Source organism: Asparagus officinalis, chromosome 3 (assembly GCF_001876935.1).
Source record: "Asparagus officinalis chromosome 3, Aspof.V1, whole genome shotgun sequence".
Classification (NCBI taxonomy): Eukaryota; Viridiplantae; Streptophyta; class Magnoliopsida; order Asparagales; family Asparagaceae; genus Asparagus; species Asparagus officinalis.
The window spans coordinates 31272909-31293642 of NC_033796.1; the positions used below are offsets into that span (position 1 = coordinate 31272909).

General features: G+C 34.4%; 1 protein-coding gene across 3 annotated transcripts; it reads right to left on the minus strand.

Moving 5' to 3' along the window:
- On the minus strand, positions 4843 to 20720 carry LOC109833651 (AT-rich interactive domain-containing protein 4-like). 3 transcript variants are annotated; one of them, XM_020401393.1, is made up of 15 exons: positions 20577 to 20720; positions 20271 to 20462; positions 13511 to 13564; positions 9986 to 10074; positions 9639 to 9912; positions 9438 to 9494; positions 8673 to 8704; positions 8292 to 8409; positions 8005 to 8172; positions 7410 to 7886; positions 7178 to 7315; positions 6698 to 6796; positions 5995 to 6095; positions 5787 to 5877; positions 4843 to 5041 (listed from the first exon to the last, which is right to left on the minus strand). In XM_020401393.1, exons 1-15 carry the CDS (start codon positions 20718 to 20720, stop codon positions 4991 to 4993), a joined length of 2085 nt encoding a protein of 694 aa, XP_020256982.1. In that variant the 3' UTR covers positions 4843 to 4990. The 3 variants fall into 3 exon arrangements, with proteins under 3 accessions (XP_020256982.1, XP_020256984.1, XP_020256983.1); XM_020401395.1 differs by lacking the exons at positions 9639 to 9912; positions 9986 to 10074 and having other exon boundaries at positions 20577 to 20705; XM_020401394.1 differs by lacking the exons at positions 9986 to 10074; positions 20577 to 20720 and having other exon boundaries at positions 20271 to 20362.

Below are 20734 nucleotides of genomic sequence, written 5' to 3' on the forward strand. Positions count from 1 at the left end.
TTAGGGCATCTCCAACCCTTTGCCTCAAAATGGTGCAAATTTTGCATCAAAATGGTGCAAAAATCACATCTAACAGTAATTCATCTCCAACCCATTACACCATTTTTTGCACCAAAAAAGAATATTCTCAGTATATTCTTTTTTATCTACTTTTATATTATTATTTTTTATTCCCTATATTTTTAACTATTTCAACAATTAACCCCACATATCAAATTTTATTTTTTTCACGTATTTTTCAAACAAAATGATTTATTATTTAAAAAATTAAACTAATAAAATAATAAAATATTATTTTACTAATTAAAATAACTTGATTGCTAAAATATTATATTTTTATTATTGATATTGCTAAAATATTACATTTAAGAACACAATAGAAAATAAAATACAAGAAAATAATTAAACATTAACAACAATGTAAAAATTACAATTTTAATATGCACTTAACTATCTGAAATAGTGTGTTCCTCCCATAAATGATCTATCAATGCATTACGAAGCGCAATATGAGCATCTTTATCCTTGATTTGTCTGTAACGTGCAATAAATTAAGTAAATCTTGTAGTTTCATCTGCTACAATATCAACTTCTGGTGTTGGTACTTCCCTCACTTCTTGAATTGGTGCATAAAGGTCACGTTCATCCTCGATTATCATATTGTGCATAATAATGCATGCAGTCATTATGTCATGTAATACATGTTTTTTCCAAAAACGTGTTGATCCTGCCACAATTACAAATCGTGATTGGAGAACTCCGAACGCATGTTCTACATCTTTTCTACATGCTTCCTGTTTCATGGCAAAATATTTTTTCTTCCTACCTTGTGGTTGTTGGATTATTTGTACAATAGTAGCCCATTTTGGATATATACCATCAGCTAATAACCTATATTATACTCTTTTCCTTGAATAACATAGTGAGCGGGAGGAGTAATACCTTGAGCTAGATTAGAGAAAATATTAGATGACTCCAGCACATTGATATCATTATTGGTGTCTGGCATACCAAAATATGTGTGCCATATCCAAAGATCATAATCTGCCACAGCTTCAAGGATAATAGTTGGTGACTCACCACGTCTTGCGTATTGCCCAGACCATGCCGTTGGATAATTTTTTTCATTTCCAATGCATACAATCAAGACTTCCTAACATTCCTGGAAAACCACGTTTTTTACCAATATATAATGAAGTTTTATATTATGTGTGTTAGTTTTTATATGTTATGTATTTCAGATATGTAATTTATATTTGAATTATGTATTGGGATTGCTCTTTATATTTCATGGGACTTTACTTATAATGTCTAGATTTTAATATTATAATTAATAATAATGTCTTTTAAATTTTAGAATTATGTTTATTTTTAAAAAATAATTTATTTTGTCCAAATTATATAATTGGGGTAAAATTATAAAATTTAAATATCATTAGGGTTGTTTTATAAATTTAATGAAACAAATGGGATCAAATTGTAAATACATCAAATTAAGAGGTAAAAAGTAAAAAAAAAGTAAAAAAAAAGTAATGCGGTTGATGAATAGTACGACGCCAAATATAGCATCGCGTTGTTCATCCCCGCTAAAATGAGGTAAAATTTACCGCTGGGTTATAGCGAAAACGCAACGGCAAATGCATTTTTTTGCTGCATTTTACCGCTGCGTTGGAGATGGATGCAGAACTAGCCTATTATATAATAGATGAATCACTTTATTTTCAATCCTATGAAGAAGAATGATGGGCACGCGTTCTCTTATCTCATAGTTTAATATTCATGACTTTTAGCTAGACCACAAACTGCTCTATAAAAAATAAAACAAACAAAAACGCAACACGACTTATTTTTCTACACAGAGTATAACAGTTAGCTAAATTCTTAATCCGGTTTTTATAGTCTGATTATATTTAATGAAGAGAGAAAATCACATAGATGAGGCTCAAATATTTATTAAGTCCTTTCTGCTGTAGGTCAACTACAAAGTCGACGTTAATTCCAAGTTGATCTCAGTGGGCTCCGCCTAATACGTGGCCTACGCCTCTTCCTCAGGTATTGACACGCAAAACATTTAACAAGTTATCATTGTGCCATTGGCCATGTATATATCACCATAAATGTCCAAAAACATTATAAACATACACAAAAATGAAAATAACATAGAGGGAGCAATACGTGTTTCATTATAAACATATACAATAATGAGGAAAACTCATATAAGACGCCCTCTATAGACAATATCATAGAAAGAATCAGCAGAATGCAATACGTGTTTCATTATCAATTTCGAAGATGGTTGCGCTGATTTAGTAGCTAATTTATACTTATCCTATTGATCATACTAATTTGTATACTGAACGAATTGATTTAAAATTAGTAAAATTAGTAATGAAGACAGGTTTATGTTCCTTCATAAATATATTCTCCGTGATTTTCTCGACGGTTTTTAGAGTGCGTAGTGGCTGAATTATTTTAAAATTAATAATGAACACGTGCGTGCTATTCTTCTTCCTATACTTTCAATATTATTTTAGGCAAAGGACCATCTGAAGACCTTAAAAAAATATGAAAAGTCAGGAGCTGTTTGGATAGGTTTTTTTGATGGTAAAAGAGGAAAAAGCTGTCAAAAATGTCAGCTTTTTGACAGTTTTCCCCTAAAATCACATTTTTAAGGGTGATTTTGGGGAAAAACTGCCAAAAAGCTGATATTTTTGACAGCTTTCCCCACTTTAGTCTTTACCACAAAAAAAAAGGAACCAAACAGCCCCTCACGGCGTGGGATCTTGAGCGTTGCCAGTTAATCATGCTCAAATTCATTGAACGAGCTCAGGACCATCGTATTCATATCTTATATTAATATTTTAAGATTTATGCTGCCTCCGCTATTTTGATTATTGGCCTTGTTGCAATATTTTACATCAAATTTTCTGGCAGAGAATATAGAGAACGGCCTTCAGAATTTAGCTGCTGAGATCTGTCGGCTTTCCATGCCCAATATTATAACTCATCACAAACTTTAATTAGGATTTAAATATCAACTTAATATTGATTTTTGGTAAGCTCACGAGTGACTTGTTGATGAACAGAGAGGATCTGATCTTATTTCCTGCATAAAAACATTTAATTAGGATGCCCTTATGTTTATTTTCTTTCTTTCTTTCTTTTCTTTTCTATTTCAGTTTATTTTATATTTTGGTAAGTTAAAATTTTATGAAGATAAAAAAAAGGAAAAATGCTTCCAACCCCCAAAACCCCAAAGTATTGGAAGATTGTTAAATTTACGGGTTAATTGTTAAGGTTAGGGGTTTATTGTTAAGGTTACGGGTTAATTATTAACCCCCCCCCCCCTCCCCCCTCTCTCTCTCTTTATCATGATGTTACTGAGATGATAGTTTAAATAATTAATGGGGATTATTTTATTATTTTTGTTTTCTTATTATTTTCGTTGTTGATGAGGGGACCTAACTGTTTTTGTTTGTATTGGAAGATTGTTAAATTTACGGGTTAATTGTTAAGGTTAGGGGTTTATTGTTAAGGTTACGGGTTAATTATTAATGTTGTGAAGACCATAATACCTCTCTCTCTTTATCATGATGTTACTGAGATGATAGTTGAAATAATTGATGAGGATTATTTTATTATTTTCGTTTCTTATTATTTTTATTGTTGATGAGGGGACTCAACTGTTTTTGTTTGTATTGGGAGATTGTTAAAGTTACGGGTTAATTGTTAAGATTACGGGTTAATTGTTAATGTTGTGAATCGATTGTTAAGGTTATGGGTCAGTTGTTAAGGTTATGGGTCGGTTGTTAAGGTTACGGGTTGGTTGTGAATGTTACACGTTGGGATATATATGTATATATATTTTGAGTGACTTGGCCTAGTGGTAAAGTTTGGGAGGTTAGACAAGAGGTTAAGGGTTCAAACCCCTACAGCGACAACTGACCCATAATTTTAACAACTGACCCGTAACCTACACAACCAACTCGTAACATTCACAACCAACCATTATCCTTAACAATGAATATTCTAAAAATATTATCGTTGTAGGGGTTTGAATCCCTAACCTCTTGTCCAACCTCCCAAACTTTACCACTAAGCCAAGTGACCCAAAGTGTTCATGCCACTCAAAATATATATACATATATATCATTACGTGTAACATTCACAACCAACCCGTAACATTAACAACTGACTCATAACTTTAACAACTGATCCGTAACTTTAACAACTGATCCACAACATTAACAATTAACTTGTAATCTTAACAATTAACCTGTAACTTTAACAATCTCCCAATACAAACAAAAACAGTTAAGTCCCCTCATCAACAACGAAAATAATAAAAAACAAAAATAATAAAATAACAATCCCGATCAATCATTTCAACTATCATCTCAGTAACAACATGATAGAGAGAGAGAGAGAGGGGTATTATGGTCTTCACAACCTTAACAATTTATAATCTTAACAATTAACCTGTAACTTTAACAATCTCCCAATACAAACAAAAACAGTTAAGTCCCCTCATCAACAACAAAAATAATAAAAAACAAAAATAATAAAATAACAATTCTCATCAATCATTTTAACTATCATCTCAATAACATCATGATAAAAAAAGAGAATGGTATTATGACTTTCACATATTTTAATCTCTTGGGTTTTGTGTTTTGGGGGTTCAGAGAACAAAATCTTTATTTTTTTGGGCAAAACACCCGTTAACAAAGTCTAAGGGGGAACACGTTTTCTTGGGTTTTAAAGGCTGGAAGCATTTTTCCCAAAAAAAACAAGAAAAAAAAACAAGAGGGCTGCTCACAGGCAGCGAGCAAAAACAAAGAATATACACAAAGAAGATTATATAGATGAGATAGCATTCTGGCTTACATTATGTTTCAATAAAATAAAATAAAAATACATTATTTCATTCAACAGTAGATATTCTTCAGGAAAAATCCTTCATCGCTCCAGGTGAGTTTCTTTTTCGACTTTACGTACAATTTGGGCATATGTATTCCAACCCGCCAGTCTTCGCATAATCCTGTGTTACATGACATGACAAACGAGATACCAGTAGGGTCATCATTCTTCAATTACATTTAACAGAGTTACAGAGATAAACCGTGACGTTCCAGATACAAAACAGTTGTTTACAATCTCCTAAACAGATGCATACGCTACAACATGCATGCAGTTTTCATGGCTATTATAACTTGTAATGACAGCGGTTGGTTGGACGAGCATTAGGTATATCATCAGTCAAGAAATTAATTGCAAGTAAATATAATATCTGGTAACCTGTTACAAACATCATGCTTCAGTAAATAAGGTAAGAACCAAGTATTACACTGAACAACCATGTGAATCCATCCACACATGATAACTGAACCCCAGGTCCTTTTGGGCGAAAACGAAAATAAAAAAAGTAAATAAATGCGGCAGAGAACTCTTTGCATTTAAAGTTCAAAATTAGACAGAGTTTTAAGGAAGTCGGATATCAATTTGGCTTAGGAAGCAAATTAACGAACGAGGTAGGCACAAACACGCACACACGAGAATATGACAACTGACTGGCTACGCTTTTCAGGAAAGGAAAATAAGAAAGCAATTTTATGGAAAACTTTCTGTTATACAGAAAATAAATATTCCCTCATTTTGGTTAAACTTGCAGCCTACAAATTGGAGTGAAAGTAAATGCATGATGATAAATAAGAGAAATAATTTATGTTATATCAGAAAATTATAATTTGGAAGGGGAGTAAATATGTCATATTGAGCTTGCAAACCTTGAAAGAAGCAATATTTGGCCGCTGATCGCAGTCATAATGGGCCCACTCACTACATACACTACAATTTACCCAATTCCCTGGATCACCACTGCGAAAGAATTCAAACACCCCCCAATAAACGTATTAATTTCTGGAAGTGAACAAAATAGAGAAGGAAAAAAAGCAAAAAATAAAAGAAAATAAAGAGAAAATTAGTAGCTATTACCTTTCACACAAGATGCAGCACTCTGCTTCAACATCATCATGAGCTAACTCATACTCCAACAGGTACGTCATGTAATGGTCTTTTAATATAGTTCCAACGCTCTGAAATTATTAGTTCGCAGGACAAGAAACAGTTTTTAAAATGAAATGTGCAGATTCAATGCTTGAACAAAAACATCAAAATGATAACATGAAATCAAGGACGACCCAACTAGATTTTAGGTATAAAATTGGATTGGGGTCTGAATTTCTTGAGTAGAATCAAGTTCCAGTCTGCTTAGATCTACAATACCGGATCAGAATGCAATTCGTGACATTTAAGATATTGTTGGACCCAAATCCAAACATCCCAAACTTGATTGATGTCATCTATGTATTTGATTTGTCTGGGTGTAAGTACAACTCTTCTCTTTTGGGAATTATGAAGTTTTCAAATGTACTTGTATGTTGAAAATCTTTTGTTTTTCTTTATTAACACTCATTTTAATAAAATTAACTTGTATGAAAAATAGTCTGAACAAGAATTTGAACCCAAGTCTGAGTTTTTGGACGAGCTGATTTCAAATTTGAATATACTGACTCCTTTCGGATTCAGATTCATATTGGGTCCAGATCTTACACGGATCTGTTTCAAATCAGAACCAGCCCATGGTATTACTGTATATTCAATAATTTCAAATCTAGAAAAAACAGTATCAACTTACAGTCAGTCTATGGGTCCCTGTATAATTGCGCATATTAATGAAAATCTGGCCTCTCCAATTGATTCCTTTGGCTTGAGAGAAGCCTCCTCTGGAAACAACCTAGAGCAAGAGAAACGCATATAAAGTTATGTTTCATATAATTTGGTATTTTTGGTGGCATTTGAATCCAAATCTAAAATTTTAGAAAGTGACACCTAAACTAAAATATAAATATTGATCTAAAGAATCTACATGAAAAACATATCTTAAAAAGTTAAATGCCAACGGAAGTCCATAGCCCACAAATATAGGGCATATGAGATAAATATCATAACAGCAAGATCAATACTACCCAAGATTTATGTTCTGGAAGCATCCAAACTAACAGACAAATGATTACTCTTCAAGCTATGTAGCTTATTGGGCTAACATTTATGGCACTCAAAACCATTTTGACTTCACAAAATCTTTAGTTTATATATGAATTTGTAGAACAGATACCTCTTTATAGAGATTGAATAAGTCCAGTTGTGAACCGTTAAGTACAGCATCAGGGAATTCTGAAATTCCTCCCTTAGGAACGAGCCAGCTCTGGCCCCGATGAATTATATACTGTTTAAGATCTTGAAGAAATTCCCCCTAAATAATGAGAAATAGAGCTTAATAATATGTTTCGATGTTTCAATTATCATATTAGTGACAAAATTGAGGCAGTAGTACCAGTAGTACTTACTTCAGAACATAGCCCAATGTGGCTTCTCTTGCACCCATGTTTTTGTAGGGGCAAGGGGCTCATAGAAAACTGCAGCGCTTTGAGGAATCTCGATGTAAATTCACTTCGTCTAGAAGGAGCAGGGGCCAGTTCCGTATTTCCCAATGCAGATACTGAAGGTATAAAGTCTGCAACATGCTTAACTCCATCATCTAAGAAAGGGTTCTTTGGTAACGGCCTAATATGAGGAACTGGCCTCAATAATGCGCTATTCACTGGTTTGGCTTTCCTCATACTAACAAGTGGAGCATGCCATTTAGGTGGTCTAAAAACTATCGAATCTTGGATATCCCGGACTTTCTTTCCTCTTTTACAAAAGAAAAGAAGGCGATCAGCATCTTCTTTATCAAATGATGTAACAGGGACACCAGCAATGGCTCCGACTCCTAAGGCCACGAGACTCCGATAACAAAGTTCCCTTGCCAAATATTTCAAAATCTGAAAATTCGAGGGAAGGAGGGGGAAAGGGGAAAACAAATTTTGAGAACAAATTTTGAGATAAGTGTTTCAATGAATACCTGACATAATTAATCATAAAAAATATATAGATAGTAACCTCAGAAGCCCAAGCAGGGACTTTCACAAAGATTTCAAAGACAGGTGCCCCTGCTGCTATAGAAAGAGTATTCCAATGTTCACGGGATTTCTCTTTACTATTTGGTAAGGCCTTGATGAATCTATGACAATTCTCAACCAGTTCTTTCTTGATAAGGGATTCAAGAAGCTGCATCAAGTCAGATACTGATTTAGCGTTTGAGGAATTCAAATTCCCAAGTTAAAAGAAAATTAGAATAAGTAATTCAAATTCTCAAGTTAAAACGAAAATAGAAGATATTTTTTTACTTGATTATCAGAACATGTAGCTGCAGTGCCAGACACGAGAACTGAAAAATAAGCATGACTACAGGTGGTGAAATAATATTTGACCATCATTGTACCATTCGAATCAGTCTCAGCTTCGCTGTTAGACATTTTCAGACCATCCACAAACTAATTATTACTTGTCATTAGAACTGTAAGCAACAAGAGGGCAATATAGTAAATAATTAATCAATATAATAAACAGTTGATTGAGGAAGAAAAGCGTTAAAACTTAATCACTGAGAAATTCAATGAACTAAAATGAGATCAGGTTAATAACAATGAGAATAATAAATTTGGATGACATATGATTTGTTTTTGAACTGCTTCAGAAAATTTCTTACGATAGAATTGTCACGGTACCTGAGTGTATCTTGAAGATTACTTCCACGAATCTGGAGAAGCAGGAAAAGAATGTCAAAACAATGTGTTTAAAAAAGAATGCCAAAACTATATGTGTTTAGAAGTACCTCCTGCAAAGGAAAAGAGAGCAAAACATGCAAGTAGATTGATCTTTTAGAAAGCAGATTAGAGTTTTCTTTGCTATATTGATAAAAAGTCAAAAATTTTAAGCTAATAGTATCTCAGTCACATCACTTCTCTAAAATCAGAATGCGGTTCTGAGAAGATGCAACTAGAAGGTGAGCATTACTGATAATATCTAGATGCAAGATGTTAACACCACTTTCCACATATTCAGCTAATGGGTTTATTGATTTAAATACCTGCACCAGAAGTATTCTATTTTTTCCCCTCGAGTCATGCAGAGAAAAAGTAGAAGAAACACTTCAATCCTACTTATCTTGTTGCCAACTTGTATTGCAGAGGAAATAAAGTAGACATAACATCTTTTTCATTGATTTTAGTTGAAGGATATGAAAGAGGAAGATTTTTTTTCTCTAATGGATTTAACTGAAGGAGAAACAAGAGATGTTAGGGTGTTTTTCCCCCATAGTTTTTGGTTGAAGGAGAGACGAAAAAAAGAAGGAAGGTATAATAAGAATTTGCCCTCACTTTTTTTTCTTTCTAATGGGTTTAACTGGAAATAGCAAGATTTGAGGGGTAATTTGTGGACTACCAAAATTTGAAGGGTACACACAGAACCCAACAGTTTACTATTCAACTTACTTCAATGTTCAAGAGCGCGCTTAGCCCATCCTCCAATGAACCCAGCAAACATGGATCCTGTAAATAAATAAATATGATTAAACTACATGGCATAACTTTGAAACATTTCATGGTACCAACTGTACCCAAAGGGTTTAAGGAAAAGTAGCAAAAGCAAAGAAGAAATAAAAAGATAGATCAGTATTCACAGCTCCAACACACCAGAGAGCAAGGCAAGCCACAAATAAGAAGCCTCATGTCCACATCCTTATGATGTATTTTTATACGAGGAACAATATCACATGGGTCCGTTCCTTCTTCACCCTTAGGTTCCTCAGGAGTGATGTTTATCTTTGGTTCATCTCCAAGCAAAAGAGGCCAAATGTTGTCCCCAGCAGTTTGGTAGTTAACAGGGAGAACGTAACTATTCTTAATACAATATAGGCGGAAAGATGCAAATGCTAGTTGGAATGCATCCCATATGTGGCTCAAAGAACTGCTTTGACAGAAAACCAAACATTAGATTTTGTAGATTTCATTGAACTGCAATAAGGCAAGCAGGCAAGTACCTTTGAATAACAGCTAACAGTGCTTGCCGAAAGTGGGAAGATGCATAGGAAGAAAATGTTGAATTCCAATAAATTACATATGGAACTCCCTTAAAAACCCAAAAAAGAGGTCTTTGATTAGTAATTCATATCTTTTCAAAACACTGACAGAATCTGTCATCAGTTCCTCTGAGGTAAAAATCTGATGTACACAACCACAATGTCTCCCTCCCCATCCAAGATAAAGAGAAAGAAAAGAGGAAATTATACATTGATATCGGTCAACATTTAACCACAAAAAAGGGAAAAAATATTCACACACTTCAAACTTCACCCACCTGAACCTCACCCACCTCTCCCAACCCATTAGGAGACAAATAATTACATGCAAAAAGTTGTTTAATAAGCAAATATACTGCAAGGAAAAAATTTGAAGCCAAAAAAACATTGACATTGACAAAAGTAAAACAATCAAACAGAATTGGAGCCAAAAAATCTCTAAAAAGTTAAGATGTTTAAATAATCATCCTCAAACCATAAAAAAGAAGCTTCTAGTAGAGAAACCATATTTCCACGCCTTAATTAAAATTGGCAATTCTCTCATAGATTCTACAAATAAAAGAGTAGAAGGACGGGTTCTTATAAGCTATGAAGCACGGACACAGACACGGCGACACGGACACGACACGGACACGACACAGACACGGCAAAACCCAAAAAAATAGGGCACGGCGACACGGCTAGATTTTTTAATATTATTATATATAGATCAATATTGAATTAAATTCCTATTACATTTTCATAGTTTTTGTTATGTAAATTGGATATTATAAATAAGAAACTAAATGAAAGTGTGTGTTGCAGGTGTGAATTAAGACGTCGGGATGCCAATGATCTCTTGAAGAATTGAAGACAATAATGTTAAAGAAGACAATAAAGAGAAGATGAACATATAGAAAAATAGATTAATTTTTGTGTTATATTATTATGTAACATTAGCTTGTATAATCAATGACAAATGTAAGTTATGTAACTGATTTAAAGATAATACCAAATTTTAATTTTCATTACTTTCATCTTGAGCATATAAAAATACAAGAGAATAAAGTTCAAGTTGCAACTAGTTCCATGGTTACAAAATACTAATTTACTAACATTGCAAAATATAAAAATTACAACCAAAAGCGTACATTTACTTTCATCTTGAGCATATAAAAATACAAGCCTATCTTGCAAAACGAGAGTTAAAAATTACAAGCATATATTTATAAGTTAGAATTATATCCAAAATATTACAAACATTCCTCAAAATATTACAAGTATATTATTAAAATGGAAGCTAAATATTACAACCCTAGCCTAATTTTTAATTTACAAATGCTACTTATATAAATAGGTTATAATGGGTTCTAGGTCTAGGGTTTCACTTTTCCCCTTTGCTCTATCCGTCGCCTCCTTCATCTGTCTTAAAATTTGGTGATTTGAACATCCCATCAATGCTATTACCCACTTTGTTCCTCAAAGTCTTGTGTTTTGAACATCTGACAAGTGTCATTACCTACTTTATTCATCAAAGTTTGTTAATTAGAGACTGTTGTTACTCTTTACCTATGAAGCACGGACACAGACACGGCGACACGGACACGACACGGACACGACACAGACACGGCAAAACCCAAAAAAATAGGGCACGGCGACACGGCTAGATTTTTTAATATTATTATATATAGATCAATATTGAATTAAATTCCTATTACATTTTCATAGTTTTTGTTATGTAAATTGGATATTATAAATAAGAAACTAAATGAAAGTGTGTGTTGCAGGTGTGAATTAAGACGTCGGGATGCCAATGATCTCTTGAAGAATTGAAGACAATAATGTTAAAGAAGACAATAAAGAGAAGATGAACATATAGAAAAATAGATTAATTTTTGTGTTATATTATTATGTAACATTAGCTTGTATAATCAATGACAAATGTAAGTTATGTAACTGATTTAAAGATAATACCAAATTTTAATTTTCATTACTTTCATCTTGAGCATATAAAAATACAAGAGAATAAAGTTCAAGTTGCAACTAGTTCCATGGTTACAAAATACTAATTTACTAACATTGCAAAATATAAAAATTACAACCAAAAGCGTACATTTACTTTCATCTTGAGCATATAAAAATACAAGCCTATCTTGCAAAACGAGAGTTAAAAATTACAAGCATATATTTATAAGTTAGAATTATATCCAAAATATTACAAACATTCCTCAAAATATTACAAGTATATTATTAAAATGGAAGCTAAATATTACAACCCTAGCCTAATTTTTAATTTACAAATGCTACTTATATAAATAGGTTATAATGGGTTCTAGGTCTAGGGTTTCACTTTTCCCCTTTGCTCTATCCGTCGCCTCCTTCATCTGTCTCCAAAAGATCGGCTCTCACTTTCCCCTTTGCTCTATCTGCCGCCTCCTTCATCTGTCTCCAAAAGATCGTCTCTCACTTTTCTCCTTTGTTCCTATACGCCGCCGCCTTCATTTGCCTCCAAAAAATCTGCTCCTTTCTCCTCTCTCTCCTCCTTTGGATCTGACTCACAAGTTGGTTCTAGGGCTCGGGGTTTCACTGTTCTTCCTCGAAGTAGCCGATCGTTCACTCCTCCCAAGATCGAAGCTTGTCTCCCCTTGAATCTCGTCGCCGTCTCCTCCATCGAAGCTCGTCGTCGACTCCTCCATCGAAGATCGTCATCCCTTGAAGGTTCGTAACTTTTCCCCACGTGAAATCATTGTGTCCCTGCCGTTTGGGAGCGAGTCCAGCCGTGTCCTGAGTGAGTCGACACGCGTGTCGGGGCGTTGACGCGTGTCGGCGGCGTTGAACGCGTGTCGAACGCGTGTTCGTGTCCGACGCTCGGGGCTTGTTTCAGCGTGTCGATGCTTCATAGCTTATAAGTACTAAGAACTCGATAGTAAGAAAGACTGGACTATCTAAAGAATGAAAAAGAACACCAGCATGACAGGTGCACATATGCATATAATGAGTTAGAATAGGGATTTTCCATCAAATTCTCAAAAGAAGAATTAACACATCTCCTGTCCTTTATTATCTGTCATAATTTCAAAGGATGAATGACAAAGGAATAATATCAGAATCGGCCAAAAGGTAAATCTACTGTGCATTAAGTACCATTTTATTTGTAATGGAAATTGTGCTGTCTAACCCCTCCCCTTCCCTCCTACACATATGCAAGCACACAACACAGCGTGTGTGTGGAAATAATCAATATGAGGTAGCAGCTCATTTTGCTCAATGAGCTATAAAGATATGGACATGTGATGACCCCCACTTTGCTAATCACATTAGTGGGTAGATCTCAACACCTTTATGATCTCTTGGCAGCTCAAAAAGAGCCACGCAACTCATACACACTCGCAAAACTTTGATTCGTTCGCTTCCCAACATATGGTCAAGAATCACCATATAAAATACAAAATAGATGACAGATACAGCAAGTTCATGACAAAAGCATGGTCGTATTTCTCAATGTACCTTCCCATGCAATGTCCGCGCAAGGTTTTCACTTCTCGGAACCTCCAAATAAACCTGTGTAATTCAGAAAACAGAGTAAAATGTCAACATAATTCAGAAGTTGCCTAAATTTTTGAAGAGATTAGACAATGATACATAATGCAAAAGTCATAAAAAAATTTGAAACATTTACATATTTTGAGTGGACATAGCAACGTGTTTCTATTCAGCTCTTTGCCTTATGTCATGCTTCAGACATGAATGTTGATTTCTTGTCAAAATTTGCATCATCTACTACCTTAATCAAGCATGCTGTGCCTTCCCCTCAGCATAACTTTTGCAAATGTCAATTCACCACTTCAAATTTCCATTTACGTGTGTGTATCCAAAATGCAAAGCCAAACCTTTGCTTTGCTCTAATCAATTGGTATGTGTCAGATTTCATGTGTCAGCTGTATGAATTTCTAAGGGAATAGAGTATTGATTATTTTTCCTTGTTGAACGCAGGGATATTCAGGCAGCTTAATGCCCATGAGACAGACCAATATAGAAAGCTGTTAGAATACATGACTTGCATGCATGCAAATCTAGGAAAATTTCCCAACGAGGATTTGAATTTATGAGTTTGATTTACAGCAGTATTCTAAATGCCATGTATCAGAATCATGTTCGACAGGAAAAAATTAATAATAGATGGCGAATATCCAGAATATATTGAGGACTTTTAGTAAATCTCAAAGTGTCATATTGGTTAGACATAGATACCACAGATATCCTGAATAAAATTTAAACATAAAAACATCAAACCATTTAAATAAAGATATGGTTGAAGGGCAGAGAGGCAGAGAGAAATGCAACTAAGAGGAGTTAAAAGTGAGGCAGATAAGGACCGAGAAAGAGAAGGGTAAAGGGACTCCCTACTTGAGAAATGTTAGTCAAAAAATTGAGACCTACTTCTCTTATTTTGAGATTGATATAAGCAGGTTTAAATTTGGGTTTAGGGTTTAGTTGAGCTCTATATCGAAACTTGACTTTTAAATTAAATCTTAACCTAGATCAAGATATGGTGCCATTTCCGGAGATTTTTTGACACCAAAATATCACCCGATATATTGGAATATATTGGAAAAATCCTGAAATGTCAGCCAATATATCAGGAAATCACCATGATTGGGGACATTTTCAAAAAAGAAAAAAAAGATCATCGACATGTAAAACCTATCTCGTTATGGAAAGCTTCATAAAAGCATCATTTCCTATGATTGAGAGGTATTAAGGAGTAAAATTAGTCTCAAATTAAATAGGAAGATGATTGAATGTAGTGTTAAATAAATTATTAGACAATTAAACACAAAAGCACAGAGATTACAGTTTGTAATCCATGCCTCCTCTTCAATATAGTAAACCATAATATGATAATAGAGGCACAAACCGATATGATTTTGACTGACTTTATTCATTCATATTCCAATTTAAAATTTTTTGAACATGGTAAATATTTTGTAACGAATTAATTCAAACGACTATAACGATTCCCTTCCTAAAATTTGCATGACTGGCACATATATCCAACTGTTAGTGTAATCACAATAGAGCATAGATACCCTATGATTTTTATATTACAAACATTTATCAAAGCTAGTACACTGTATATCACTTGAGTTGAGAGTTGACCTTCATCCATAGTACAGAGGTTAGATCACGATTAGTTGATGATATGCTCACAAATGTATTTTATTCCACAAAATAAAGCGTACTGCCAAATAATTTGGAGTCAATCTATTTTATTCATATTTCTAGTAGCTTATATAGAAAGAATTACAATCATAAGGTTGGGATACATAATCTAGAGGTTATTATATAGCAATATTTGGTTGGATGGAGTAGTTAGAATAAACAAACTATGATTATGAAGAACGTGCTTGTTTATATATTGTTGAACATATTAGATTCTTTAACACACTCTCTCAAGCTGCAATGCAGATATTGTTGAAATTAAGCTTGATAATGAATGTGTGGAAGAGCTCCATATGCAATGGCTTTGTGACTTGTGAGAATTTTTGCAAGATATTCTGTAGAACAAACATCAAACATGCGAGAAGAGGAGGCCAATAAGATTGAAGGTGAGTAAAGAAAGCAGGTGAGACCACACACGAAAAAGGTCGATAATATTGCACATGACATAAGAGGTCGATAAAATGCGTGCAAGAAAAAGAGGTCGACATGAATACACGTGAGTATATGTGATTGAAAAGATTGCATGCAAGAAAAGAAGATTGATGAGACTGCGTGTGAGAAAAGGAAACCCATGAAACTGCATGTGAGAAGAAGAGACAAACTGGAGTGGATGCAAGAAGATGAGACCAACAAGACTGAATTCGAGAAGAGGATAATGAGACAATATAGAAGAAGAGATCGGTGAGACTACATAATAGAAGAGGAAGCATATGAAATTGCCTCTGAGAGGATTGACAATGCCGAGACGAGACAGCAGCTCTACGACTTTGATCAAGTTGGATATTTTGATGGGAGTATAGTGTGAGAGATTGGGAGGTTGACAGAGGGCTCTAGAGGACTAGCTACATGGTGCCCGTGGGTAAGCACGGAGATAGCGTTAGAGGCAGCAACACCCTTAACAGCCTCGAGTTCTAGACTTTAGGAGAGATTATAAAGTTAGAAATTTTAATCTGATACCATCTTAAATAGTTTAGAGCCAATCAATTTTATTTTAGCTTATATAGAAAGAGATACAACCAAGAGGTAGGATATGTAATCAAAAGGTTAGAATGTAATTGTTAGAATAGTTAGTAGATATATATGGTATTTCTTGTTTATCAATTTCCTTTACCTTGTACCATAAATTTACTTGTACCCCAAGTTTAACTTCCTCTATTTAAAGAGTGAGACATCCATAATAAAATTATCTTGGTTTTTTTTCTATATGATATCAGAGCTTTCTTGATTCTAGAGGCTTGACCTCGGAGTCAAGGGGTCTTATCACATCAACAGTAACCAAAGTAACTATCATTGCATGAACCATAACTAAGTTATTGTTCATCGTGAACTGTAACTCCAATAATCTCCTTCTGATTTTTTGCGATGGCCCTCTTTCAATAGTTGGATTCGAACATTGTCTCTGTTGGCTCACCCACATAGGGTTTCGACTGCGTGATTTGCCCATGGTGCCTAGAGGTTTTTCTGGATGCATTTTCCTGATTTTGACAACATCAAGTACTCCGAGCAAAGATGAACGCTACCAATGTTCTTGCAACTAGCTTCTTTTGTTTCCATATCGAACAAGCTGGGCATAGATAGGATATATTCTTCAGACCGAGGGGAAAGTGTTAGAATAGTTGAGTAATTATTAATGATACTTCTTGTTTAGCAATTTTGTTTACCTTAAACCTCAAGTTTACTTGTAGCTAAAATTTACTCGTACCCCAAGTTTTCTTTCCTCTATTTAAAGAGGTGAGACAAATATAATAATATATTCTTAGTTTTTTTGGACAATAATAATACACAATTGGATGGAGCAATTAAAATATAACAAAGTTTTATTATGAATATCATGTTTGTTAATAGATTGTTGAATAGATTAGATTCTCTAACACGTGTCATATACATAATGCCAATTCTTCAAACACATTATTTAAGGGATTATACTCTTTGCATTTGAACCTATATTGCTCTCATGCATGTTGATGTCATATTGTTTCCATTTTCGTTAAGTATGATAATGAATTTTAACAATAATAATGTATTGTCTAGATTTGTTGACATTGTTGTACCATTATATTTGGAATATTTATCCACAATCAAGGCTTCATTATTGCTTTGTTTGGATGGGAATGCATAAGAGGTAGGGGAAGAAAGTTAAATAGATTTACCTTATTTGGGAGTTTTTTATTAAAAGAAATGGGGAAAAGGGAACAAGTAACAAAGTTTATTACTGCCCCCTCCCCACCCCCCACCCAAAAAAAAAAATTAGGGTGTAAAGGAAGTAGAATATTTTGAACCATCATGATATAAATCCAACGGTTAAAAAATACTTCTCTTTTATTTCCTTTACTAAACTCCCAAACGTGATTATTACATTTCCCCTCCCCTTACTTTCCTTTGCCTTGTTTCCCTTTTCCTTCGCTCCTTTTCCCTCCATTAGTAAACTCCCAAACATAATATACAGATTAATTCGAGATTATTACTTGCTCAAGTTGCTCTTGGGTTATCTCAGAGATTAAGTAGCAGTTTTGGCATTCGTCTATTAAAGCACCACGAGAAGACACTTTTACCTCTTTATCCCGGTACATCGCACCCACAAATACTTAATATTTGAACATTTGATAGATTAGAATCTATCCGAAGCAATTTTGATGACAATCCTGCCCGCATTTCTTCTTTATCTTCAACTACATCGACTCTCTGAGTCGGGATGATATGGTCGTTCTTGTATAAATAAGATTTCAAATGAACATTAAGAAAGGGGGGAAGAACTATGGTAAATTATTCTTTTCACATTGTAGTGAAGATAAGTTTCTTATAGTGGAAAGCCTTCTTCTCCCCTCTACCCTCGAGGGGGCCTTCATTGTGCTTCCCCCTAGATGACTTTGTCGGTCGCCTTCCCATTATCCGCTTTCAAAAGAATATCCCTCTTGTATTTGACAAAAGTTTAACCAATGAATCCTATCCATTACTTATTAGTCCTTATAATAAGGAATAACAAAGAGAAAATTTAAATAAGAAAGAATGACAGTAAGAATCTAGGGGCAGGCGACACTCGTGCCACCCCAATTAAGGTCAAGTCCTTCAAGTGCATCAAATAAAAAATCACATTGCCGTCATGTTTCCCCTTAGGTCATTATTTGAACCTCGAAATATCATTCTCCGCCTTGATTTCAACTTTGATGCCAGTTTATTACCTCCGCTCCTCGAAAATGAGAGATAGGTTGTAGATGGGCTAGGACTTTGAGCCCTAACCCATTTAATATGACGTGTATCAGGTAGCAGTTCACTTGATATAAGTTAAATCAGGGTTTAGCTTATACAAGATAGATTCATAGCTGATCTGTTTCGTATAAGGTAAACCTGAATGTTTAACTCAAGTGAAATGGATCCAAGCCTACGCTTCATATCAATGAATTAGGACTAGCCCCTAAACTGTCTGGCTCATAGTTTATTTTGTTAGTTGCTCAATATTTAAATGACACTAAAGTTTGTACTTTTGCTCTTCCTTTTCTTCTATTTCACTTTCTGCCTGCCATTCTTTTGTTTCTCATTCTTTTTTTTTCCCCTCATATCTCGTGTCCTTTTGCTTCTTCTTTTTACCAAGTATCAACTTCTTTTATAACTTGCTCCGCATACATTTCACCCAATGAAAGAAACTTAAGATAGCTCCACAATAAGCAATAGGAAGGAACGCATGCATACATCTTGTATCGCAATGGTGGAAACCTTGTGCATTGGGATGCCTTTTTCTGTTATATCTGGTCCCACAATACCACAATGCTGGGAACCTTACTCAATGGACTGCCTTTTCTATTTTCACTCTTTTGTCGTACTTCCTGTTAATTCTACTTATTTCTTCCTTTTCCCTCTCTCACTAGGCAATCATATGAACATTTTTCAAGTTTCTCACAGCCCATCACCTTGACTGCCCACCTAGAAACATCTTCAGAAGTTATGATTTTAAAACTTTAAATTGCAAAAGGTTAACTGCATAGAGCCCAATTCAAACATTCCCAATGTGCATTAATTTCGAACCTCATCAAAAAAATAATTCTGACTACACAAACCATTTTTTATCAACCAAAGAAGGAAATATGAACAGATTCAAAAAGTGGAAATTTATTGATTCCTAGACTTAACATCGTCATTAAAGGCAAAAAGGCCACAAGCATCATCGAAAAAAGGCAAGCCATGTTAATCTCACAGTTAGATGCACATGCTTCCATCCGTCAAGAAGAAAATTATACATAAGTGAACAGAAGAATACCTGTTTCGCAGTTGATTCCTCAAGAGATAAACATTTTCATCAGAGTAATGCAAAAAAGTACCAGGCTTCAAGCTCAAACTTCTCTCGAAGTTTCTACGAACATCTCACTCGTTCTTAAAAATTCTCATCTTAAAAATGGGAGGGTACATTCAAACAACAAAGCAATGGAGCAATCAGAGATTTCTCTCAGTATGCATACCGTAAAAAGGAAGCACCAAATGCATCTAACTTAGCATCCTTTTGATGCAATTGAGCTCTGAGCTCAAGATTTAATATCAATAATAACAATAACAAAAGATGTAACAACGATACAACAGAAATAACAACGATGAACAAAAGAAACAAAAGTAGTAACATCAATAATTAAAAATAACAAAAACTTGATACGAGGAAAATGTAACCAGTAATGCTTCATAAATGCTCTTTATAAAACAAAATTCAAACTTATGCAGGTCAGAAACAGAAGGTTCACATAAGGGGAAATCATGATTTCATAGAATAATATCACAGAAACAATCAACTTGCAATAATATAAAAGAGTTGGTCAATTTGAGATTTGTTCATATAAATGTATGACCACGAACAGCACGTAGATGAAGTTTTCACGCTACTAGAATACACTAAAAACATATGCAAAAAACCCTGCAAAGAGCTAGCTATTATCATACTACACTGGGTCATGTTTCGGTTATTTTTGGAGCTACATATTAAAAAAGACAATGGCACACACATTGAATAAACATTTTGTGAAACTCAAACCGAGTAAACTTAAAATCTGATTGAGTTGCTTACTATTGTTGGTAATGGAGGACCAATGAGAGAACCCAGCAGCTCAGGGTCAGCAATATTTATGGTCCCCCAGATTAAAGAGCCGATTTCCTCTTCATCTTCCTGTTGCGCCCCTTGTAGGTACAAGAAATTGGGGCAAATTAACTTATACGTATTGTGGAATTCGTCCAGCGTTGGATTTATAAGTCTATGGACCTACATTCAAACAAAGAAAGACCCTTGATAAGTGCTCGACATTACAATGGCAGAAAACTAATTCCTATCAGTAAAAAATATATATAGTTCCAAACACACTGAAAGAAAACCAACCTCTAGGCGCCCAGACGAAATCAGTTTTGGAAAGGGATATCTAAGCCTACCAGCCTTCGGCTCCCTTTCTACGTTAACATAGTTTCCACACAAAACCACCAGGAGGTGGCATTTCCGACTTGAGAAATTCTGAATGTGAAACATGTTTGATAGAAAAT